Genomic DNA, 26,260 nt, shown 5'->3' with positions numbered 1-26,260 from the left:
AAATCGTTTCATACTGTGGGACAAAGTTAGCATTCATGGTGTCTGCCGAGGGCCAGAAGTGACATCATGAAGCAGGAAGTGACATCATGAAGCAAGTGATGACCAGAAATAAGCACTTTGTTCTCACTAGGAACTCATTAGCTGCAAATGACAAGAGAGAAAATATTCAAATCTTGATCATATTTTCAAGATATGGGAGAGCCCAATTATCACAGGCCACCTTTTCAGAAGCATAGCTGCTGCCGAGCTATGCCGTTAACTACCTCAGCAGTACATAACCACTGGCATCTTTAAATGGAAAATGGCCTGTCTTATCTCTAGGAAATAAGTGAGGTACTTCAAATGCATCACTACAGTGGTCAGATGGCATGTTTACACAGAACATACAAAATTTCATCACCATTTGGTTAAACTATTCCTGAAAAAAAATTCTCCATCTACTGAACAGCAGATATTTTGCTAACATGGTAACAGACCCTATAAAAACACAGATTTACAGTACAAGCCTATGCATGTCTACCCAAAAGTAGGTCCATTGTGATCAGTAAGACATATGCCTATTAAAGTGTCTATAGGACTGCAGTCTTAGGGCCCAATTAGTGCTGGCGCTTAGTTTCAGCATAAGAACATAAGAACAGCCCCACTGGATCAGGCCATAAGCCCACCTAGTTCAGCTTCCTGTATCTCACAGCGGCCCACCAAATGCCCCAGCACAAGCGTGGGTGTTGCAAATGTGCCGTAAAGCATGTCCTCAGCACCTGGAGAGAAGCCGCATGGTGCTCCAGCAGCACCAGGTGGCAGTAAGTAGTTTTGGGGCAGGGGAAGCGGGGGGTTGGCAGAACGGGGCAGGGGAGGAAGTGGGGCAGGAAAGTGCCTGGGGTCACTTGCACTCATGGACTCCCCCATGTATGCCACTGCTCTCCACAGTGTCTGGGAGAAATTTTTCAAGTCTTGCTATTTGTGATCCTTTCTGGAAATATCAGGAATGGACACTAAGTTCTTATGAGTGCACCAGCACTGTCCTACTATATTATTTTTTAGAAATGTGTGCAAGACATGAGGTTTGTAGCCATGTTGAAGAAGGTTGCTATTGAACATAGGGAGAAAATTGCAAGACATTTTGTCTGTGATAATTCCCAAGTTCCTTAATGGGAGAGCAAGCTCCTCCATTCTAGAAATAAAAAGCATTGGGAAGCTCTATAGCTGCTATATGCTGAAGCTTCAATATGCTGAAATTCTTACAACATGATGTAGGCAAAAGAAGTATTTCTGCAAAGTAAGAATTTCATCTTCAAAAAAAATAGATATATAAAAGAACTAGAGAAGCACCTCTTCTGCAGCCATCACTCATAGCTCCTTTCCTTATCTTTCAGTAAAGTATTCACCTGCAACTGGAATTAAGCTGATGCTCTTCATTCAAACTCAGGAGACTATAAATCTCTCTGTAGCAAGCCAAGCAGAGGCAAACAGGCCAAAATATTATTTTTCCTCTAACATCCTACAGATAGACTGACTCCACAAATAAACCAAGGAAGAAATGCCCATGTAGCCTTAGGGGAGGAGGAGATAAAAGATGGCTTAATTTCAGCCTCTAGAGATAAATGCCCAATACAACTCTCAAGTAGCTCAGATAAGATTTATTCTCACACTTGCAGTTTGGGGTGGGGAGGGGAGAGAGGAAGACTGTGGCATCTAGTTTTTAACATGAAACCTTTAAGCTTCTTTGTAGCTGCCCAGCCATTTCACATGAATATTTTCAAAGATTTTAAAGTCACTGTTTACAAAGGGCCTTTTCTCCCAAAAAGAGATCCAAGCAAAGTCTTTTCTTAGCCTTCCTATGCATACAGACAGGAAATCCCATAGTTCTCCAGTAAAGGAGAGTGTATCATCATCTGTGAAAGGTGAAGGCATTTTTCCTGCATATTGCTAGAAGGGCATTTACAATGAGAGTGAGCCCAATTATTCATCTCCTCAGAGAGGGAAAATGCCTGTTTATTTGCATGATATCTTGATTGCAGCAGAGTCTAAGGAGCTTAAAAGACTGCATATCTTTGGTACAGTCTATCTCTCCTGAATGCTAGAGTTTAGCTAAATACAAGAATAATGCATTTCAATGGCTCAGTCCAGTACTTACATTATACAACATGGCATGAATATATGTAGCTGCAGCTTAGGAAAATATCAGTTTTGCATTTAAAAGAAGGGTAGGTTTTCACATTGTTCTTTTGTGTCACCTACCCCACTGAAACGTTCTGTCACCCTTGTTAAGAACATAAGAAGAACATAAGAACAGCCCCACTGTTCCATAGGCCCATCTAGTTCAGCTTCCTGAATCTCACAGCGGCCCACCAAATGCCCCAGGGAGCACACCAGATAACAAGAGATCTGCATCCTGGTGCCCTCCCTTGCATCTGACATTCTGACATAACCCATTTCTAAAATCAGGAGGTTGCGCATACACATCATGGCTTGTACCCCATAATGAATTTTTCCTCCAGAAACTTGTCCAATCCCCTTTTAAAGGCGTCCAGGCCAGACGTCATCACCACATCCTGTGGCAAGGAGTTCCACAGACCGACCACACGCTGAGTAAAGAAATATTTTCTTTTGTCTGTCCTAACCCGCCCAACACTCAATTTTAGTGGATGTCCCCTGGTTCTGGTATTATGTGAGAGTGTAAAGAGCATCTCCCTATCCACTCTGTCCATCCCCTGCATAATTTTGCATGTCTCAATCATGTCCCCCCTCAGGCGTCTCTTTTCTAGGCTGAAGAGGCCCAAACGCCGTAGCCTTTCCTCATAAGGAAGGTGCCCCAGTCCTGTAATCATCTTAGTTGCTTTCTTTTGCACCTTTTCCATTTCTACTATGTCTTTTTTGAGATGCAGCGACCAATACTCCAGGTGTGGCCTTACCATAGATTTGTATAACGGCATTAGAATACTAGCCGTTTTTTTCTCAATACAATTCCTAATGATCCCAAGCATAGAACTGGCCTTCTTCACTGCCGCCGCACATTGGGTCGACACTTTCAGCGACCTGTCCACCACCACCCCAAGATCTCTCTCCTGATCTGTCACAGACAGCTCAGAACCCATCAGCCTATATCTAAAGTTTTGATTTTTTGCCCCAATGTGCATGACTTTACACTTACTGACATTGAAGCGCATCTGCCATTTTGCTGCCCATTCTGCCAGTTTGGAGAGATCCTTCTGGAGCTCCTCACAATCACTTCTGGTCTTCACCACTCGGAAGAGTTTGCTGTTGTCTGCAAACTTAGCCACTTCACTGCTCAACCCTGTCTCCAGGTCATTTATGAAGAGGTTGAAAAGCACCGGTCCCAGGACAGATCCTTGGGGCACACCGCTTTTCACCTCTCTCCATTGTGAAAATTGCCCATTGACACCCACTCTCTGCTTCCTGGCCTCCAACCAGTTCTCAATCCATGAGAGGACCTGTCCTCTAATTCCCTGACTGTGGAGTTTTTTCAGTAGCCTTTGGTGATGTTCAAGCTGCTAGATGCTGTCATGTACTTTGGAGCAACTGCAGGTTAATACATAATTATGTTCTCGTTTATTAACCAGTGTAGGATTCTTCTGTTAGGGCTTTGAAATAATGAGAGCAACCTCCTTCTGAAAGAACACTCTGTGCAGAACAGGAATTAAAGTTTCAAATTACGCTTCCTTTTAATGAGATCACTGCATTGAACATTTTAAGGCAATTAATACTACGGATTCTATCTCATGCTATTCTAGCAATAGCAGTTACTAGAAGGTAGACATCCAAGTCTGAATGAGGTCAAGTCTAAACCAATGGTCAGAAAGAATATTGAACTTTGGTGTTAGGCCTAAACTTGGAATTTATTGGGTGTCCTATTTACAATCTGTCAGGCTCTACTTTCCCCCGTAAATCTTTTTGAGGTGCTTCTCAGTATTGCTGTGAGGTTTAACAAGCGTATAGAGCATAGGTTGCCAAACCTTCAACCGCTGTGTCCCAAAAATGCGGTTCTTGTTCGGATCCCAGCTAATCGTTCCGCGTCTATGCGGCTCGTCTTTTGAGTAGATCTGGACACTGGGACGCACTGGGCAAGTCTCATCTGTTACCTGGCATGCAACAGGATGTCTGGGCAAAGTGACTGTCCAGAGTGCCCTGGTGGCCTGATCTACTCAAAAGACAAGCTACATGAAGTTGGAATGGTAAACTCTGCTCATGGAGCAGAAAGTTATCCCCAAACCCTGGATCTGGTCCCTGGGCTGAGGTTTGGAGGAGCATGTTATAGAGCAATGGTATGCATGTTTTCTCAGATGTAAATCCCATTCTGTTCAATGGAGCTTACTCCCTGGTATGTACACATAGGAATGTAACCTTAGTAATGTAAAACATTCTGTATGTGTTCAGGGAAATAAACATGATAATATCTGTGAACTGCTATGTACGCAGAACAGAGGGGAAAAAAGAAATTTGTTACTGCTCTTACTCTTCAGGACTAAGCAAGTCAATTATGTCACACAAAATAGATTAATAAGAAAAGCAATCATCACCAAATTAGATGGAACTTTAGGCTAGCAAAATCACTTATAGTCCAATCCTATGCATATATGCTCATGGATAAGACTCATGTACAAGACTCAGTGAGTTCTACGGGACTTAATCCCAGGTAAGTGTTTACAGGAATGCATCCTCACTTTTCCCAGTGCTTAAGTGTCTACAAGTGTAATCCTAACCAGCTGTTCTGCCGGTGCAGTTGCCATTTTGCTGGTCCAGAGTGTTGTAAGGCACATTTGCAGCTATTCAGGAGCCAGTTGAGCCAGTAGGATGACCTGTGCCAGCTCGCCAGTACACATCCAGTCCTGGGGTGCCAGTAGAAGTAAGTTCACTGCTGAGCAGTGCAGGGGGTGGGAGATAGTGGTGGAAGGAATTTTGAAGGTTGGGAGGGCGGAACGGGGTAAACAGGGTCTAAGAGGGGATGGGATCGGTGGAGGTGTCCTCCACCGTATCCTAACAACCCTCCTGGGCCAGCCAGCATTACGCTGGGCTGCTCAGACTTCCACCAGCTACACAGCTTGCAGCAGTGGCATCACTAGGGTTTGTGTCACCCGTTGGGGGAGGCCAGTGCATCATCCCCATGATAGACCGCCTCCCATGCACTGGGTAGGGCAACTCCCTGGTGGGCATGGTGATGTACCATCACCCCGCCCCACTGGTTTTTTGGCTATACCTTTTGAAAGACCCAGATATTTCAATGTGGTTTGTTTCATCTCTCATTCTGTACACACATCTCTCTCTCTCTCTCTCAAACATAATGGTACAATTCTTACAAACTGTGATTTTAGTGATTTTTGTCACTAGTGGTATCACACACCCCCCCTTGAGGGTCTCAACTCACGAGCACCTTATTGCAGTGTTTCTCAAACTTTTAGCCGGGACCGACTTTTTAGAATGACAATCTGTCCAGGACCTACCAAAACAGATGCCATGGCCGGAAGTGACACCATCAAGCAAATTAAAATAAATAATTATAAATAATTAAAGTAAAGTAAAACAAATAAATAAGGGGAAGCCAGCCCTGTTCCACCAAATGAATTTTCTCTGTAGCCTGCCTGCAATACCCCCCCCCCCAAACCAGTAAGATTTTCAGCCCTACCCAGTGCCCAGTTCAATTTAAGTTCTTATGTTTAAACTATATCACTGTCAGGAACCACCTGACCGAGGAGTTAAGTCAGATAGAGGTTAAAAGAGAAGATGTTTCAGACCTCATTGATAAATTAAAGATCAATAAGTCAATAAGGGCCCTGATGGCATCCACCCAAGAGTTATTAAGGAATTGAAGAATGAAGTTGCAGATCTCTTGACTAAAATATGCAACTTGTCCCTCAAAACGGCCACAGTGCCAGAGGATTGGAGGATAGCAAATGTCACGCCTATTTTTAAAAAGGGAAAGAGGGGGGACCCGGGAAACTATAGGCCGGTCAGCCTAACATCCATACCGGGTAAGATGGTGGAATGCCTCATCAAAGATAGAATCTCAAAACACATAGACGAACAGGCCTTGCTGAGGGAGAGTCAGCATGGCTTCTGTAAGGGTAAGTCTTGCCTCACGAACCTTTTAGAATTCTTTGAAAAGGTCAACAGGCATGTGGATGTAGGAGAACCTGTGGACATTATATATCTGGACTTTCAGAAGGCGTTTGACACGTCCCTCACCAAAGGCTACTGAAAAAACTCCACAGTCAGGGAATTAGAGGACAGGTCCTCTCGTGGATTGAGAACTGGTTGGAGGCCAGGAAGCAGAGAGTGGGTGTCAATGGGCAATTTTCACAATGGAGAGAGGTGAAAAGCGGTGTGCCCCAAGGATCTGTCCTGGGACCGGTGCTTTTCAACCTCTTCATAAATGACCTGGAGACAGGTTGAGCAGTGAAGTGGCTAAGTTTGCAGACAACAGCAAACTCTTCCGAGTGGTGAAGACCAGAAGTGATTGTGAGGAGCTCCAGAAGGATCTCTCCAGACTGGCAGAATGGGCAGCAAAATGGCAGATGCGCTTCAATGTCAGTAAGTGTAAAGTCATGCACATTGGGGCAAAAAATCAAAACTTTAGATATAGGCTGATGGGTTCTGAGCTGTCTGTGACAGATCAGGAGAGAGATCTTGGGGTGGTGGTGGACAGGTCGCTGAAAGTGTCGACCCAATGTGCGGCGGCAGTGAAGAAGGCCAATTCTATGCTTGGGATCATTAGGAAGGGTATTGAGAAAAAAACGGCTAGTATTCTAATGCCGTTATACAAATCTATGGTAAGGCCACACCTGGAGTATTGTGTCCAGTTCTGGTCGCTGCATCTCAAAAAAGACATAGTGGAAATGGAAAAGGTGCAAAAGAAAGCAACTAAGATGATTACGGGACTGGGGCACCTTCCTTATGAAGAAAGGCTACGGCGTTTGGGCCTCTTCAGCCTAGAAAAGAGATGCCTGAGGGAGGACGTGATTGAGACATACAAAATTATGCAGGGGATGGACAGAGTGGATAGGGAGATGCTCTTTACACTCTCACATAATACCAGAACCAGGGGACATCCACTAAAATTGAGTGTTGGGCGGGTTAGGACAGACAAAAGAAAATATTTCTTTACTCAGCGTGTGGTCGGTCTGTGGAACTCCTTGCCACAGGATGTGGTGATGGCGCCTGGCCTGGACGCCTTTAAAAGGGGATTGGACAAGTTTCTGGAGGAAAAATTCATTATGGGGTACAAGCCATGATGTGTATGCGCAACCTCCTGATTTTAGAAATGGGTTATGTCAGAATGTCAGATGCAAGGGAGGGCACCAGGATGCAGATCTCTTGTTATCTGGTGTGCTCCCTGGGGCATTTGGTGGGCCGCTGTGGGATGCAGGAAGCTGGACTAGATGGGCCTATGGCCTGATCCAGTGGGGCTGTTCTTATGTTCTTATGTTCACCTGGCTTTGCAAGTCTAAAAAAAGAAAAAAAAAATGCCTTCCAGAGCATTTGCTGAGCTCTAGTTCCATCAGATTGGGACAATTCTGGAGGCCTTGCATTCCCCTTTGCCTGGCCTGACCAGAGCCAAGACAAGGTTGCTTACTTGTGAGTAAACGCCTACTCAAGATTAAATGCTTAGTTTCGCTTTCCATAGGGCTCAATACATTTGTCAGCTTGGAGGGAGGGACTTCCTTCTCAGGTATTTTTGGGGGGCTGCGTTCATTGGATCAGGACCATTCTTGAGCCGTTGAAGCCTGCTCTTTCCAATACACTAAGGCAAGTCTACCTACTTGCCAATAAATGTGCAACAGGGCTCAATTTCACTTTCCATAGGACTCCATGCATTTTTGTTTTCTGATTTTTTGGACATATCTTTGGATAAAAAGGAGATATTTCACTCTGGTTTTTTCATTGTATTCTTCTGTAAATTCCACATCCAATGGTATATGACATGATGGTATTATTCCTAAAAACCGCGATTTTACCACGTGACTCTCTGTGCGCGTCACCCCCCCCCGGCACATCACCTGGTACGGTCCACACCTCCCTATTGACACCACTGGCTGGCAGAGATCCGAACAGCTCCTTAGAGCTGGCTGGGCCTACTCAGGGTAAGGGGATACTTGGGGTAAGGGAAAATATATCCCCTTACCCCAAGGAGACCTCCAGCCACCTCCTAACCTGTGCTGGATACAGCACAGGCCACGCAGCCTAGCTGCGCCAGCACAAGATCAGATTGGGCCTTCACAAATACCAGTCTAATTCAGCTAAAAATACAATAAAACAAACCCCAATAGTATTTTGTGAGCAAATTCATTCTTTTATTTATATGAACTTATCTTAGAATATGCAAACAAGCTTATATTAATATTTGTCTTACTGTAGAGCGGCTTACGGTTACATTGCTTGAAAAGTTTGGGTAGTCCAAAGTACAAAAGGCATCTGACCTAACTAGATTCTCTTCATAAAAAGCAATAATGAAAAAAGATAACTGGACTTGCAGAGTTGTTGTTTTTTTTCTGTCATGGGCCATATATGCTGGATATCATAACAAGATCTTCAGCAATGAATAATCCATTTTTGTAACTTTAATTTCTCTTGGTCTGCCTGAGATCTAGATAAGATCAGTCATAAATTGCTTTGGAATATTAGCTGGGTACCATAAAGGCATTCTGTGTTCTCTCAACCATAACTCATTACAAGCAAGTGGCTTGGCATCCGTAAGTCACTAATGCCTTTTTCAAAAAGTATATGCTGCTCAATACCCTGCTGCTAGGCTATTTAGTAATAAAATCTGATATAATAAAATATTAATTACAGCTGAAAGGTTGGGTGAAAAATATGAACTCAATTACAGACCCATATTGCGAAGAAAGGGCAGGGTGAAAAAATCCGTTAATTATGGACATTTGGGATAATAAAAGAACAACTAGAACATTAGAAAGAGTCTGAGAGCTCCTTAAAAGGCTATCTGTTATTAATCTTAACATCAGGCACAGAATTTCAAGTGACTAAGCCCTGAGCAGAAGATCTGTGCTGCTCTCCTCCCTGCTTTAACCAATTTAGACACTCTGAGAATTTTCCTTCAGTGTAATTATTAAAATGATGTAACACAACACAAGGATAAAGAGAAATTATTACGAAGCTGCAGTACATGATTTCTGGAATATCAGATTTTTTAAAGCATAACTAAATTGTAAGATCTAAATTGTCTATGCTGAAATTCATCTTAAAGCCAATTCAACAGGAAAATCATAACAGAGTTGAGAATGCACCATTTTAGGTAATCACTTAGAACAGAACAATTCAAAAAAGATACTAATGAGATTTAAAATAATTTTTGTCAGATTTATGTTATATATGTAATATAATAATAATAATAATAATAATAATAATAATAATAATAATAATAATACAGGTATTTATATACCGCCTTTCGCCTTTCTTGGTCATCAGATTTCTCCTCAGACTTTAATTCAAGGCAGTTTACATAGGCAGGCTGTTCTAAATCCCTGAAGGGATTTTTACTATTGAAGAAGGTTCTGTCTTTCAAGAACCACAACATTTCAGATGGATCCTTTTATGATCTGGTATCACATTCTGGCCTCCAGTTTTCCTCCCACGCAAGCTGATAAGCAGCTCCTTCATACCTCACTTGAAGGGCGGCCAAAGAGCAGGTGGAATAACTCGGCTAGGCTTGTCAGCTGCTTCAAGGTCTCACCATTCACAGAGCTGCCAGTGGCCTCGAACTGGCGACCTTTGGATGTTATCTTCAGGCAAACAGAGGCTCTACCCTCTAGACCAGACCTCCTGCCCAATAATATTTATTCATTATTATATTTTATGAGGACATTTATATTTATAACCTGTCTCACTTTATTGTTTAAACAATAGAAGGATAGCCAATGTCCCCTAACCCTTTCCCGCTTATATGTAGTACATCTAAGTTTTGTTGAAAAAAGGAGCGGGCATGTACTTATTAACCAGAAATGAGCAAGGGGTGTGATAATGGCCGGTCAGCCTAACATCTATACTGGGTAAGATGGTGGAATGCCTCATCAAAGATAGGATCTCTAAACACATAGACGAACAGGCCTTGCTGAGGGAGAATCAGCATGGCTTCTGTAAGGGTAAGTCTTGCCTCACGAACCTTATAGAATTCTTTGAAAAGGTCAACAGGCATGTGGATGCGGGAGAACCCGTGGACATTATATATCTGGACTTTCAGAAGGCGTTCAACACGGTCCCTCACCAAAGGCTATTGAAAAAACTCCACAGTCAGGGAATTAGAGGACAGGTCCTCTCGTGGATTGAGAACTGGTTGGAGGCCAGGAAGCAGAGAGTAGGTGTCAATGAGCAATTTTCACAATGGAGAGAGGTGAAAAGTGGTGTGCCCCAAGGATCTGTCCTAGGACCAGTGCTCTTCAACCTCTTCATAAATGACCTGGAGACAGGGGTGAGCAGTGAGGTTGCAAATTTGCACACAAAACGTTTCCGAGTGGTAAAGACCAGAAGTGATTGTGAGGAGCTCAAGAAGGATCTCTCCAAACTGGCAGAATGGGCAACAAAATGGCAGATGCGCTTCAATGTCAGTAAGTGCAAAGTCATGCACATTGGGGCAAAAAATCAAAACTTTAGGTATAGGCTGATGGGTTCTGAGCTGTCTGTGAGAGATCAGGAGAGAGATCTTGGGGTGGTGGTGGACAGGTCGATGAAAGTGTTGACCCAATGTGCGGTGGCAGTAAAGAAGGCCAATTCTATGCTTGGGATCATTAGGAAAGGTATTGAGAACAAAATGGCTAATATTATAATGCCGTTGTACAAATCGATGGTAAGGCCACACCTGGAGTATTGTGACCAGTTCTGGTCGCAATCCAGTGGGGCTGTGGGGCTGTTCTTATGTTCTTAATGCTTCCATGAGTAACCATAAAGATGGCTTCATTCTGGATTCATGGGAAGATTATCTACTCAGGGCCAGAACATATTACCATAAATGTATACCATGGCTGGGGTCTTTCTTGTTTTCTGTGAAGTTGCAAAAGGAAGTGGTAATGTGGTGAAGGAGACGGGGATTTTAGAATATGTCTTGAGTTTCCATGCTCAACTGCAGCCCATGAAACTATTTATCTTTTTAAGTTAGCACATGGGAAAGCATGCTTGGAAGCAAAACCATGCTGGGAGCAAAGTCTTAAAATCCAATAACCCTTCCCCCTGCTGTGGGTTTGCTCCTTTTGCAGAAGAGGGTGACTAGAAATATCATAGTGGTGAAACATCTTTCTTAGGAGGAAAGGATGCAATGTTTGAAGCTTGGAAAAAAGGGGATTAAAGAGAGACATAATGGGCGGCCCAATTGTGCTGGTGCAGTGAGGTCACCTGGCCTGCGCTGTATCCAGGAGGTCTCCTCAGGGTAAGGGAATATTTTTCCCCTTACCTTGATGGCCCAGTCAGCCCTATTCCACCTGCTATTTAGCTGGTGGAAGTTTGAGCGACCCCATGCAGGGCTGCCTGGCCCAGGAAGGCAGTTAGGATATGGTGGAAGAGGTCTCTGCCAATCCCACCCTCTCCCTGGCCCAATGTGGCCCCTGTTCCACCCTCCCCCTTTCACATACATATGTGGAAATCTGGTTGGCAACCTTCAGTCTCGAAAGACTATCCAGGGGTGCCCAAACCCTGGCCCTGGGGCCACATGCGGCCCTCAAGGCTTCTGAATGTGGCCCTCAGGGAGCCACCAGTCTCTAATGAGCCTCTGGCCCTCCAGAGATTTGTTGGAGCCCGCACTGGACCGATGCTACTGCTCTCAGCGTGAGGGCGACTGTTTGACCTCTCGCGTGAGCTGTGGGATGAGGGCTCCCTCCACTGCTTGCTGTTTCATGTCTGTGATGCAACAGAGGCAGAAAAGGAAAGGCCAACCTTGCTTTGTGCAAGGCCTTTTATAGGCCTTGAGCTATTGCAAGACCTTCATTTATTCATATAAGTTCATCTTTAATATATTCATTTATGTAAACTTATGCAAAGTTATTCAAATTTTAAATGTAAATTAATTCTTTTTTCCCCGGCCCCCGACACAGTGTCAGAGAGATGATGCGGCCCTCCAGCCAAAAACTTTGGACACCCCTGGTATAAGCCTACAGCATCCAGTATTCCCAGACGGTCTCCCATCCAAGTACTAACCAGGTCTGACCCTGCTTAGCTTCCGAAATCAGACAAGATCAGGCATGTGCAGGAAGTCTACCCACATTTGAAAAATCCTGCAGTTGAACTCTTAGTGACTGAATTTTAATTCGTTATTGAAGTTATGAACTATTTTTGTTCAAAACAAGCAATTGATTCCTAGCAAAATAGCTGTCTCACTCACCCTGTTAAATTTAGAGAGCTATTATCTTGTCCATGCTTGTAATTTGTATTGTGTAACAATGTGTAAAAAGACTACTTCATTATTTCTAGGAAATTTAAATTCTTGAAGGTTAGCACGCGCGCACACACACACACACCCCCAATATCAATGAATGGTTATTACATGGTAGGAATTTTTTCTGGAACACAGAAACAAAACATATTTTTCATGAATTTTCATTAGTAACACAACAAAGCAAAGATAATTTCAATGATTTTGAATCTGTTTTAGGTTAATTTTCCTTTTAAAAAGAACAGTGAAAATGGCTGAGAGTATAAATAGAAACAGAACAAAGCATTAAGGTTTTTGTTTAAATTTCAAATGTTCTGGTTGCCAAGACCATTTATTTAAAGGACAATCCTAAACTCAAGAAAAAGAGGACTCCAAAAAAGCAAAGCAAAGGTAATCAAATAATAGAATCAAGAAGCTACTAAATACAGAATAATTTTCACAAGAGGTATTAAAATCACTTTTCCCATTGTAATGGGAAATCCCATTGTAATCCCACTTGTAATTCCTTCCCAGCAAGATAGTAAATGGAAGTGAGGGGAAGGGTTTCAGCCTAGAGGCATACCCAGCTGGGAGTCCAAGGGATCACATTATCTTGGGTGGCAGATAGGTAGAGGTGGCATGCGCCACCCCCGCACCTGCTGCCTCCCCCCAGAGGCATTCTGAAGGCTGGAGAGGCAGTACACGGCTTCCCTGGCCCTCAGAAAGCCTTCTGGGGGCTGAAAATTATCACTTCTGGTTTTCTGCCAAAAACTGAAAGTGACAATTTTTGGCCTCCAGAAGATCTTAGAAGACCTTCAGAGGGTCAGGGAGGCCAAACACAGCTTCCCTGGCCCTCAGAAGGTTTTCTGGGGGGCAAAAACCTCACATCTGCTTTTTGGCTAAAAACTGGAAGTGATAATTTTTGGCCTCCTGAAGGCCTTCTGAGGGTTGAGAGGCACATGCATAGCCTCTCTGACCCTCAGAATACCTCTTGGGGGGGGGAAGCAGCAGCTGTTGGGTGGCACTTTCACGTAGGGAGCAGCACCTCTGGATCTGGGTGCCACAGTGGCGAAGAACATCAGTGCAAAATGCAACACAGCTGCAAAAGGGCAACCTCAAATCCTTCCTGACATAATAAAAACATAAGAATAGCCCCACTGGATCAGGCCATAGGCCCATCTAGTCCAGCTTCCTGTATCTCACAGCGGCCCACCAAATGCCCCAGGGAGCACACCAGATAACAAGAGATCTGCATCCTGGTGCCCTCCCTTGCACTGGCATTCTGACATAGCCCATTTCTAAAATCAGGAGGTTGCACATACACATCATGGCTTGTAACCCGTAATGGATTTTTCCTCTAGAAACTTGTCCAATTCCCTTTTAAAGGCATCCAGGCCAGATGCCATCACCACATCCTGTGGCAAGGAGTTCCACAGACCGACCACACGCTGAGAAAAGAAATATTTTCTTTTTTCTGTCCTAACTCTCCCAACACTCAATTTTAGTGGATGTCCCCTGGTTCTGGTGTTATGTGAGAGTGTAAAGAGCATCTCTCTATCCACTCTGTCCATCCCCTGCATAATTTTGTATGTCTCAATCACGTCCTCCCTCAGGCGTCTCTTTTCTAGGCTGAAGAGGCCCAAACGCCGTAGCCTTTCCTCATAAGGAAGGTGCCCCAGTCCAGTAATCATCTTAGTCACTCTCTTTTGCACCTTTTCCATTTCCACTATATCCTTTTTGAGATGTGGTGACCAGAACTGGACACAATTCTCCAGGTGTGGCCTTACCATCGATTTGTATAACGGCATTATAATATTAGCTGTTTTGTTCTCAACACCTTTTCTAATGATCCCAAGCATAGACTTGGCCTTCTTTACTGCCACCGCACATTGGATTGACACTTTCATCGACTTGTCCACCACCACCCCAAGATCTCTCTCCTGATCTGTCACAGACAGCGCAGAACCCATTTGCCCCAATGTGCATGACTTTACACTTACTTACATTGAAATACATGTGCCATTTATCTATGTATTTTATCTTGTTTTAATTGTTTTTAAGTGTTTTGTATTTTTAGTGTTTATCTGTTGTCTTGTATTTTAACCTGATTGTAAGCCGCCTTGGGTGCCCTTCAGGGAGAAAGGCGGAATATAAATCGAATAAATAAATAAATTTTGCTGCCCATTCTGCCAGTTTGGAGAGATACTTCTGGAGCTCCTCACAATCACTTCTGGTCTTCACCACTCGGAAAATTTTGGTGTCGTCCGCAAACTTAGCCACTTCACTGCTCAACCCTGTCTCCAGGTCATTTATGAAGAGCACTGGTCCCAGGACAGATCCTTGGGATACACCGCTTTTCACCTCTCTCCATTGTGAAAATTGCCCATTGACACTCACTCTCTGTTTCCTGGTCTTCAACCAGGTCTGAATCCAGGAGAGGACCTGCCCTCTAATTCCCTGACTGTGGAGTTTTTTCAGTAGCCTTTGGTGAGGGACCGTGTCGAACACCTTCTGAAAGTCCAGATATATAATGTCCACGGGTTCTCCCGCATCCACATGCCTGTTGACCTTTTCAAAGAATTCTAAAAGTTTCGTGAGGCAAGACTTACCCTTACAGAAGCCATGCTGACTCTCCCTCAGCAAGGCTTGTTCGGCTATGCGTTTTGAGATTCTATCTTTGATGAGGCATTCCACCATCTTACCCATTATAGATGTTAGGCTGACCGGCCTATAGTTCCTCAGGGTCCCCCCTCCTTCCTTTCTAAAGATTGGTATGATCTTTCCTATACTCCAATCCTCTGGCACCGTGGCTGTTTTTAGAGACAAGTTGCATATTTTAGTCAAGAGATCAGCAAACTTCATTCTTCATTTCTTAATAACTCTTGAGTGGATGCCATCAGGGCCCAGTGACTTATTGATCTTTAATTTGTCAATTATGATCCACTGATTGGAAAGGTTTCAGTTCATTTGCTACTTGACATTGACAAGTATTATTTGACAAGCAAAGCCACCAGGGCTGGCCCAGCCATGAGGCAAAGTGAGGCAGGCAGCCTCAGGTGGCATACATCAGCCACTTCCAAAGCTGCCTCATCAAGCTCCTCTTTATCCCTCTACTTCTTCCTTGCTTTGCTGCTTTGAAACAGAACAGCAAAGTGGAGTGGAACTATATTCCTGCTTCTGCTCCTGGCTTCCTCATTCTGCCCCATTCTGCTGTATTATTTCAAACGCTAACAGAGCACGGAGGAGGAGACAGGTAAACTGTTGAGGGGAGGCACTGGGGGCAGTGGCAATCCCAGTCCTTATTCAGGAAGAAAACAGCCACTGCAATCATCTCCTCCCCTCTTCTTCACTCAGCAGGGACTGCAGGAGGGTGAGCAGGATAAGCGGGCCACCACTGCCATTATTATTTATTTAATTATTTTTCACATTTCTATACCGCCCTTCCTCCAAGGAGCTCAGGCCGGTGTACACAGCTGCCTCCTCCTTTTGTCCTCACAACAACCCTGTGAGGTAGGTGTGGCTGAGAAAAAGTGACTGGCCCAAGGTCACCCAGGAAGCTTCATGTTGCCTCTCCCGCCTCTTTTAAACCAAAGCAGAGTAGGCAGCCAGTGTGTGTGCAGGAGAGATAGGAGTGATATGAGGGTGACAGAGGCACCACATGCTTTAGGAGTCATTTCCCCCTGTGCTGGGCTTGAGAGCCATTCATGTGTATTATTGTTTCAAACGTGATCACAGAATGTTCAAACTGGAAGGAACCTTGGAGCTGATTTCCCTTCTGCAGTGCCAGCAATCCCTACTGCATCCGTGGCAGGTGGCTGCCCAGTCTCTGCTAGAACACCTCTGATAAGGCAGAATCCAAAGCTGCACAAAGCAGACTGCTCCAGTGCCAGACTGCTCTTAGTGTTAGGGCATTTTTCCTTAGGTCTATTCTAAATATACTTCACTGTAGTTTCAACCCCATGCTTCTAGTCAGGAGCCACAGAGATAAAGTCTGCTCACTAGATATTATAGATAACAATGCAAGGTTGGTGAGTTCTTCAGTACAAAAGCAAAGAACTCCCAGAAATAAAGCTGGAAAAGTGGAGCCCTAATCTGGAGTGTATTCTGGCCGAGACAAATACAGCTGGTGCATGGCCACATGACAAATCTGTGTATGGAATGGTTACAGTCATGAGAATTTAATTCTTCTTAATGCTATAAACACCACTCTTTCCTGCCATTTCTAAAACCTCTGCTTTGCTAAAGCTTATTTCCTACTACAGATTTACCACTAACATCACAGGCTGTGGCTGTAATATTTTGTTATGTGTAATCTGGCTGAGCAGATCTGTTTTTGTTTAGCAATGTTCTACTATTACAAAGGTTACTGGAAAATGTCAGCGATTTCTCTTTCAGCTGAAGTGAAGAGCATTTCAGAGAGAAGGTTTTTCACATTCCTAAGGAGAAGGTGTGCTAGGTCTGTTTTAGGGCAAATAAGACAGCCTTGTGGCTCCCTGATGAAGTCAACTCTCATACACAAACGATTATACTGTATGCCACTGGATATGTTTGGTATCTTTTCTCATTATACCTCATTCAAATGAAGACCCAACACTTTTTGGGTTAAAACATAATGTTCTCTCTCCTTATTCCGCACTTCTAAATTTTTTGTGAGGAAATGGGGCAATGAATTTATTTGTTTGAACTATCTGAATAATCACCTGCATATTATAGTAAGCCTAACCAAATCAAACCTTAGGGACAAGATGTGCCTGTCTCATCTTTTAGGGCTGTCATTAAATGTATGGTTAGCACCTTTTCAAGTTCTGCCTGCATCGGTGTCTTAGAACACAATTACTTCACAATTATTTTTTGCACTGATGGAATTTTTGTTTGATCTCAGAGAAATTCTTAAGGTTTAGAGCTATGAAATGCATATAAAGGATTATTAACAGAGAATGAGGAAGAGTAGCTGTTCATTCACTGAATTAAATTGTTCTCAGAGAAGTGCTAGTTTCTCAACTTGTTGCTGTTGAACTCCTATCAATTCTTTATGCAAAGTTTAACAAACTTGAAGTTAAAAATCCCTAATTGTATTCTGATGTACAGAAAGGCTACCTGGCACGTGGAGCTACAGCAGCACAAAAAATGGCACCCCAGGCAGCTACCGTCACCTCCATGGGAAAAGGGGAAATTCATTCCCTTCCCCAAAGTAAAGTAAGTAGCCCTGCAATGGGGCTACTCAATTCTATGACAACCCGAGGGTCGGCGTAGAATTCAGAGCCTCCATGTTGGGCAGACAGCCCAACATGGAGGTTCAGGATCCAGTGGAGTGAGGTTCCATCGGTTCTTCCTCCCTCCCTCCCGCCCCACTCCCTCCCCCTGGCACTCCTCCTTCCCACCCTCTCCTTGCTCTCCATCCACATCCCCCCAACCCGGAACACCTCCTCCTTGCCTCCCCCCATGCCTCCATCTACCTCTCCCTGTCCAGTGGTCCGTGTGACTGCCGAGTGGTGCAGCTCTGATGCTCCACCAGCGCTAGCCAGCACTGGGCTAGCACTGGCACTAGAACCTGCATACGCGTCTGACAACATGTTTGTGACAGTGCACGCTGGCAGTGAACCAGCGTGCACTGAATAGGATTGGACCCTAAGTGAGCTTCCTGTTAAAGAGCAGGGTAAATAAGGCTAAAAGGGGCTTTGACGCACCCAGTGGCTAGGCTGTAGCCATCATTGACTCAAGAGGGGGAAGCAGCTGGAACTGCTATCCTGGGAAAGGAGGGCACATTGCTAGTCAGCCCACAAAGGATAGCTGTCCAGCCAAAGTGCTGGCACAATGGCACAGGCTCAAGGGAGGGAAGCAGATTGGAAAAGAAAAGGGGAATGGGTAGTTACTAGTCCTGGGTGCCACTGGTTCTTGCATCATGGCTGCAATCCAGATGTTTCATTCAGAACCAGCAGGTTAAACAAATGCTTGTAGCAGCAGATGGGTGAAGGATCAAAGACACATGGGCTTTTGAGACCCAAACTTTTTTTTCTTTCCATAGTATTCTGTGCAATTTTTTGTGAGGTACTCTCAACAAGGCACCTTCTTTTGTGGCTTGATGACCCTTGATGGCTCATCCCTGGTCCTTAAATGTGTGCCGCTATTTGTTTGCATTAAGGGTACAACAAAGGACTTGTGACAAGCTCTGGAGGCCAGGTTTCATTAGCATAGACTCTCTGATTGAATTTAGCTCCAGGGTTGGCGAGGGCAGTTATGGTTGGAGACCTTTCTTTTTTTGTTATTAGCAACACTGTTTACTTCAAGACAGGAAGCTCACAAGATGTGGCTTTTGTTCACAATGTCAAACGTGCTGAGCAGACAAAGTGTGACTGCCCATAGAATTTTCCAAGGAACAATAGTCAAGTTTATCCCGCTTTCAAAGTCATGGTATTGGCCTGGGTCACATTCTCTTGCAGTCATACCCTGCACATGCCCAATCTTATCTGATGTTGGAAGCTAAGCAGGGTCAGGCCTGGTTAGTACTTGGATGGGAGACTGCCTGGGAATACTGGGTGCTGTAGGCTTATTCCATAGTCTTTCGAGACTGAAGGTTGCCAACCACCATCCAGCACCATGTATATGCGTATACCCGAGTGTCACACATCACACATGAAAGGGTTGCCAAGTAATACTTCTCAACCAAAAGCATTGAATCCAAAGATACGTGTTGCGCTCCCCCCACCCCTCAATATCTTTACAGGGCCATCCTTCCAAAAAAATTCCATTAATTTCCACAATCTGCATTTTCTTTCAGAGAGCAAAAACCTTAGAGCCATTCTGTAGTCTAAATTCAAAGTGAATTTTTTTAAAAATGGAGAGAAGTTCAGGAACAGACTTCTCCTTCACTGGTCTAATGCCAGTTTTGGACAGTCTTTTTTCTGACTGTCTTTTCTTTGAACAGTCTTTTTTATCCCTTGATTTAACAGGTGTGAGTGGCAGCAATTGTGTGGACCAGATTTTAGTCCCTTAGTATAGCCTTTTATAACAGAACACTCAGAAACTTTTTGCATGGCTTCCTGTGAATGGTCATTAAAATGTGTAAAAGAGCAATCATACTTCTCAACAAGTCATTATAGTACATATATCACACACAACCTGCACCCAAAAATGGTTAATTCTAGTCGCTGTGAAATTCAAGGACAAATTCAACTGCATAACAAAAATGAATTACAACATTTTTTACAATGTAAGCAATTACTGCACTGTTCCCTCAGTGTAACTGGAATTGACCATTTGGCCATAAATAAGACTACTTGTTTGCCATAAAAGAGTGACAATTACGGGCATCAATAAAACTCCATCACTTTGATATCACAGACTTGCTCGACCAAGTTTTGGGTTATTGTATAAGTTGTAAAGCTATAATTCAGAAACAGTTTGCAGGCAATGATAGCAGGAGATGACCCTGTAGTTTACCTTGCAAACCTACAACTTTATAGAGCCTTAAATAATGTGCTCCAAATAAAATAAAGACAGGGAATAATGTTCATGATAGACATACAAATACAAGAAGCAATACTTCTGGAAGAACCAACAACTAACTTGGACCTAACATCATATGACATTTTAAAAAGTATCCAAATTGTTTCATAATTTTAAAATCACTATTACCAGATGAAAGCAAAACTGAGTTAACAGTGCAATCCTATGTGGGTTTACAGAAAAATACATCCCTTTGTATTCAGTGGGGTTTACTTCCAAGAAAGTGTGTATAGGATTGCTGCTCAAGTAATATTTTCTGATACTGATTTTTTTTGTATATTTTTTTTCTGTGACTACAGCCACAAACTTATCAAGACAAATCTGAATAACTTTTTTTCAAAAATACCTTTTTGTTCCACACAGTATGCATGTGACTTCTCTAATTTCTATGATATTTCGAGGTAATTTTAGAAGCTTTATAACATATTTAGGTTCCCACTTCAAAATGAGGTGTACCTGCCCATGCACAGTTTAGGCCAAAAGCTCTTCACATAACTGTTCCACCACTTCACACTGAAGGTGGAGGAAATCAAATAGTTCAATGCTTCCTTCAATAAAAATATTTTTAAACATAGATAATGTGAGCTGTCAATAGGAAACCTCCTAGCTTCCTTTTTGACATGTTAAATTTTCTGCATGTATGGATTGGGGTGGGAAGGGGTTATGGGAGAACAGCCAACCATCAATTCCCCATCTGCAGTTCAAAGTAACACTGTCCAGGAACAGTGTTACCATATGATTAGAAGTCTGCCTAGACTTGACCTGAAACTGTCAGTCAGGGAAAGGGAGTAGATATTAGTGTCTAAGAATGGAAATCTCCCATCTTCTTTACTACCACAATTCCAGTACACAGTGCCTGTTGTAATCCTAGATCCCACTGCTATTATTTATATCTCTGTCTGACAGTTATCACTAAGTAAGCCTCTCCCACACGCCTCAGCAGTGAGGTTGAGCAAGCTGGTAATTACTCCCTTTTGAACAATAGCATTGAAGTTGACAGCTATGCCTGCACTGTCCAAATATATAGTCCTGCCATGGCGAGAGACAGGAGGAACGCTAAGATACATCTTTTGTTTCTTAAATCAGGAAAGCTGTTCACATAACTTTTGATCCCAAACAATTATCTACAAGGCAATCATGCCAATCTGAGGTGCACTTCCTGTTGCGGAACTGAGCATCATGAAACAGCTCATGTAGAAATTGTCTGTTGAGGGATGCAGACTGCACTGGTAAGCTGCGCATCAGAATACAGCTAATAATCAGCATGATACCTATCATATAGATCAAGTGTACAGTAAGGAATAGCTTGCAGATTGGACTCACTTTTGACACACTCTTTGAACATTCAGCTGTTGAGCTCAGTCTGGTGGATACTGAAAAAGATATCCTGAACCCAATTGTATGGAACTCTAGAGGCCCAGAGCATAATCACACCCATCCTTCTTCCTGATTTAAGGTGCTTCCCGATTTAAGAGTATTTGGGCGCAATCCTAACCAACTTTCCAGCACCAGTATAGCTGTGTCAATGGGACGTGTGCTGCATCCTGCAGTTGGGTATCACTCATGGAGGCTTCCTCAAAGTAAGGGAATATTTGTTCCTTTACCTTAGAGCTTCATTGCCCTTATGTTGGTGCTGGAAAGTGGGTTAGGATTGCACCCTTTCAGGTTTCAGGCTATAGGTTTCTTTGTTGTTTTTGCTTCTTCAAATATGGCTACACTTCTGGAAAAGGACTGGAGAGTCTCTATGATTCCATGTATTCATTTATTCTGCAACAGTAACTACTTCGTGAATTTTGGTTAAAAATCAAACTATAAATATTTTTACAGTAACAATAGTGATAGTACTATTTGGCTATATTAAACCTCAGACAATGATCCCTGTGATAATCAATGAAATTATGCTTCTAAAAGTACATGAACAGTTTGATTTTCTGGGTTTCTGTTCTCTTTACAGCAACTGTACTTGGTTCCAGAACATTTCTATTCATTCAGATGCTTAAACAACTGACTGTCAAGCAATAATTTTTTGAATAGCCTTCAAGTGTAATTGTAACGGACTGGATCCAAATATAGCTAAACAGAAACCCATATTCTTGCTTAATATCTTCCCCAAGTGTAAGAAAAGGTGGTAAAGCTATAAGCAGTAATACAATAATGTGCTAGAATTTGTGCTTACTCTGTCTCTTCCTCTCCCTCTATCCATCAGAGAAATTAAAGATTTTTATGTGACAGAACTGATGTGTTGATCAATAAAACGACAACAATCATTTACACTGAAAAGCTTAGTGCAGTTCCAAGAATCTGCATTAACCATGCTGGGTGGTTACAGCAGAATCAATAGACAGCCATTGCACTTAGTGAAGTGCATAAATAAAGTACAGCTACATTTTTCCACCTAACAATGAACACAGATTAAGAAAGCAATCTCCTAGAAACGTCTCCTGATCAAACCCTGGTGGAATGAACAGGGATGCAGCAACTTGGTCTCCTTCCTGTTCATTTCAACGAGACTTGAGTAGGGGGAATTTATTGGCATGAAGTCCAACATATGTCCAACATGTGACAACATCATACAGAATATGTAGCATTTGTTATGTATAAAGAAAGGAAGTCTTTAATTTTTATTCTGGTATATCATTATAATCATTACAGATGATAAATTGAACCGGGAAATTATTCCTTGTCCAAAGGGCCATAGTATATGTGATGCAATAGCTTCACTTGCAAGGGGGGGGGGGAAAGCAGCCCAGGATGGTGACAATGAAATATGAACAATAGTTAAGCATCTGCACTCTTCCTCTCCTCTGTGCTAGGCTTATGCTTTAGTTTGTAGGCTTCATGGCTCCATTTTATCAAGCAAAGCTGGGGACATACAGTTAGTGTTACCTAATGAGTTTAGAACTAAGGTGAAATTTGAGGTCCTACATTGACATTGACCTTAATTATCAAGAGAATGTGCAATAACTGCAGTTAGTCTAACACAGGGGTGCCCAAACCCTGGCCCTAGGGCCATTTGTGGCCCTCAAGGACTCCAGCCTGTGGAGATCCCCCAGTCTCCAATGAGCCTCTGGCCTTTCGGAGAATTGCTGGAGCCATGCTGGCCTGACACAACTGCTCTCAGCGTGACGGCCAACTGTTCAACCTCTCGTGTGAACTATGGGATGAGGGCTCTCTCCACTGCTTGCTGTTTCATGCCTGTGATGCAGCAGTGGCAGCAAAGGAAAAACTGGCCTTGCTTTGTGCAAGGCCTTTTATAGGTCTTGACCTATTACAAGACCTTCATTCATTCATATAAGTTCCATCTCTAATATATTCATTTATGTACATTCATTCAAATTTGAATGTAAATTAATTCTTTTTTTTTCCTGGCCCCCAACACAGTGTCAGAGAGATGATGTGGTCCTCCTGCCAAAAAGTTTGGACACCGCTGGTCTAACATAAGGTTGCAGATTATTTTTACCCCTCTGCAAGTAACAGATTTACTGTCTGTTTCTTGGAGCCAGACAGCTGAAGCAAGTTAGCCTTCAGTTTCAAACACAAATGGCTAATTAGCACAGAAGAAACTCCATGGTGATGGTGAAATTTTTGGGGATTGCTGTTTTCTTTCCCTTACAATGGTGCTGCTAGTTTCATCTATGGGGCATCCAGAATACTATCTGGTAATTTTATCTGGCAACTGAAAAACAAATCAGCATACATCTAATATTTTTAGCCTAGATCGCTTAAGCTCAATGAATTGGACATTTTTTTTTTGCCTCTAGCAAATGGCAACTGTTTCTTTTCTTCCCTTATAGTTAAAGATTTATACAGAATAATATGTATAAACTGTACCCAGCTGAGAAAATGCTAATTAATCCATAACAACAACAGGTTGTTTCCAAAGGAAGTGGATCCTAATGAAGAACCATTGAAATGAAAAGGGGACTAAAGTTAGTTATGACTAATTTGTGTCTATTGATTTAATGATGTTTCCCTGGAACCCAACAATAATAACAAACTTTTCAAGAGTGCTTTACAGATTGCAAAACACTTCATGTAAATTATTTTGCAGATTATCACACAGATTAATGACTTTGTAAGCTAAATCAGTATTCTCTCCATATTACAGATGTATGGAATGAGAGAGTGGTTTACCCAAGGCCACACTGAACTGTTCTTGGCTGAAATGAGTTTTGAATCAAGAATGTTCTGTTTGTTACATCAGCTCCCAGGCAGGTTGCTAAAAGTTTAAACTTTAAATAAATAAATAAATATTTCCCCTTTCTGTCTTAAATATAATGCAATGTACAAATATTACCTAATTATCAGCAGATTTTTCACCTGTGGTTTTATTGCAAAACAAATGAGGTTGGCCCTTTAAATTAAAAGATAAATATTCCTTTTAGGCAATGGTTAATAGTCTAAAATACCATGGTAACATGGCAGGCAGGCAATCAATCTCTTTTCCTCTTTCCAGGGTTTCGAACAGCTTCCTTTCACCTAGGAGGCAGACCCTTTCCTTCCCCCAGAGCATGGGTGTGAAGGACTGCAAAGCAATTCAGAAGAGATTATCGCTTTGCATTCTTTCTCTGCTCCAGAGGAAAGGGAGGGTCTGCTTCCCAGCTGAAATAAAGCTGTTCTGATTCCCAGAGAGGGAGATTTATCAGTTGCCTGCCTGCCCTGTTAACATGGTAAGCAGGCTATTTTTAAACTGCTGCCTAAAGGGTTTTTAAATTGCTTTTGTTTAACATGAAAATCCACATTCACAGAAGTTCCTGGAACAGAACCCTCCAGGATGCTGAGACTCAACCTGTAGTTTTAAATCTCCTAATTCTTTCAGATGATTACTTGAAATAGCAGTGATTAAACTGGCAGGTGGAAAAAGGGAACAGAATGGTAACTGAAAACATAGCAGTAAAGGATAAAAATAATGATGCTCCCTTGAACTCATAAGTAAGTGGTAAGTCATTACTCATCACTCATTACTTAATGTGGTAAGTAATTATCTTAAAGAAGTAAAGAAGCCATCCACATAACAGTACTGCAGCTTTGTTCCTTATTTTCAAAGAATAAGCTTTGAAAAACTCTATGCCAGAGGTTCTCAGACTCACAGGGTGTTTGAGAAACAAGGCAAGTCTTGGCTGGGTGGGGGGGATGGCAATGACATGATCAGAACGATTGCGCCACCACCAGAAACAGGGTTTTTGTTTTTTACTTATGCCTGTCCAGGGGTGATGACTACGATGCAATTGGAACGGTCGCACCACTTCTGGAGACACAGGGCTTTGTTTTAACTTACTCCTGTCCACAGTGGCCTCTGGAGGTGTGGGGAGCCCTGTGGAACCCTCACATTTTAAAAATGATATTGTGACCCACTTCCGGTTTCATGATCGCAACCCAGAAGTGGTTGCAATCTCATTTTTTAAAACATTTTGAGACATCAGAAGCCCTGCAGAGGGCTCCATGGGGCTCCCTGCATACCCTGAGGCCACCGTGGACAGCAGTAAGTAAAAAAACCCATGTGTCTCCAGAAGTGGTGCAACTGTTCCAATTGCATCATAGTCATCGTCCCTTCCCCACCCCTTAAGGGGACAGAGTCAGGGCTTCTCGGGTTGGTGAGTAGCAACCTACCAGTTTGAGAACACCTGCTCTATACAGTACCTAAGTGCTCTGCATCAGTGAACTTTCTTTCTTGTTTGTTAATTAATGCGAGATAATGCAAAGACGGATTTAAACACTGATTGCTGAGTTTAAAAGTATCCTCAGAAAATACTGTCAAGAAATTAATCCATTTGTTTTAATCTTGCAAAGCTTCCTCAACATCAGCATACCTGACTGGAGCTCCTCTGCTCTGCGCAGGTTTCAAGAGAACGGTCACAGTACTGTCAGTTTGATTTAAAGGTGTTTCCAGTTCATAGGGCGGCATAGAGGGTGCTAGAAAAACAAGAACAGAGGAGACAGGTTCATTTAATTTGTATCTTTTATATGATTTATAAAATCTTCTTTTAAAAAGTCTTCTAAAGGACAGTCAGAGTCTTTTAAAATGCACCAGCAGAGCCAAATGCATTTCCTCTTCCCCCAAGGAACTAAATGAATTCACAAATCTTTCGTTAATATCAAGCCTATCAGGAATAATCTAAACTGTAAAATAAATTTGTACATATCATTGTATTTGTACATATAGGATATTTTTCTACTAATTGAAGCTTGACGTGAGGTCAGATGCAACATGTGAACTACAGTTATCACACTATATTCAAAATGCATCTAGTTTGATGATCACTATTATGGATTGTTGCCTTGGTCAATTACATAATCACACAAACTCAAGTTGGGAATAAATTACCATTATATTAATACCCCTTCCTGACCATTATTAGTGCACTCACACAACCAGATACTGAG

General features: G+C 42.7%; 1 protein-coding gene and 1 pseudogene across 1 annotated transcript in view; one reads left to right on the top strand and one right to left on the bottom strand.

Annotated features, from left to right (window-relative positions):
• The window catches only part of PTPRM (protein tyrosine phosphatase receptor type M), a 544,564-nt gene that overhangs the window by 212,156 nt on the left and 306,148 nt on the right, over positions 1 to 26,260 (bottom strand). Inside the window, exon 11 of the mRNA XM_066626178.1 lies at positions 25,687 to 25,789. Within this exon, the coding sequence (XP_066482275.1) occupies positions 25,687 to 25,789 (103 nt within the window). The remainder of the gene's footprint in view (positions 1 to 25,686; positions 25,790 to 26,260) is intronic.
• Positions 18,803 to 18,918, top strand: LOC136650275 (5S ribosomal RNA; annotated as a pseudogene).

Source organism: Tiliqua scincoides, chromosome 4 (assembly GCF_035046505.1).
Source record: "Tiliqua scincoides isolate rTilSci1 chromosome 4, rTilSci1.hap2, whole genome shotgun sequence".
NCBI classification, from domain to species: Eukaryota; Metazoa; Chordata; class Lepidosauria; order Squamata; family Scincidae; genus Tiliqua; species Tiliqua scincoides.
Note: the sequence above shows the minus strand (reverse complement) of the source record. Positions and strands in the feature narration are given on the sequence as shown.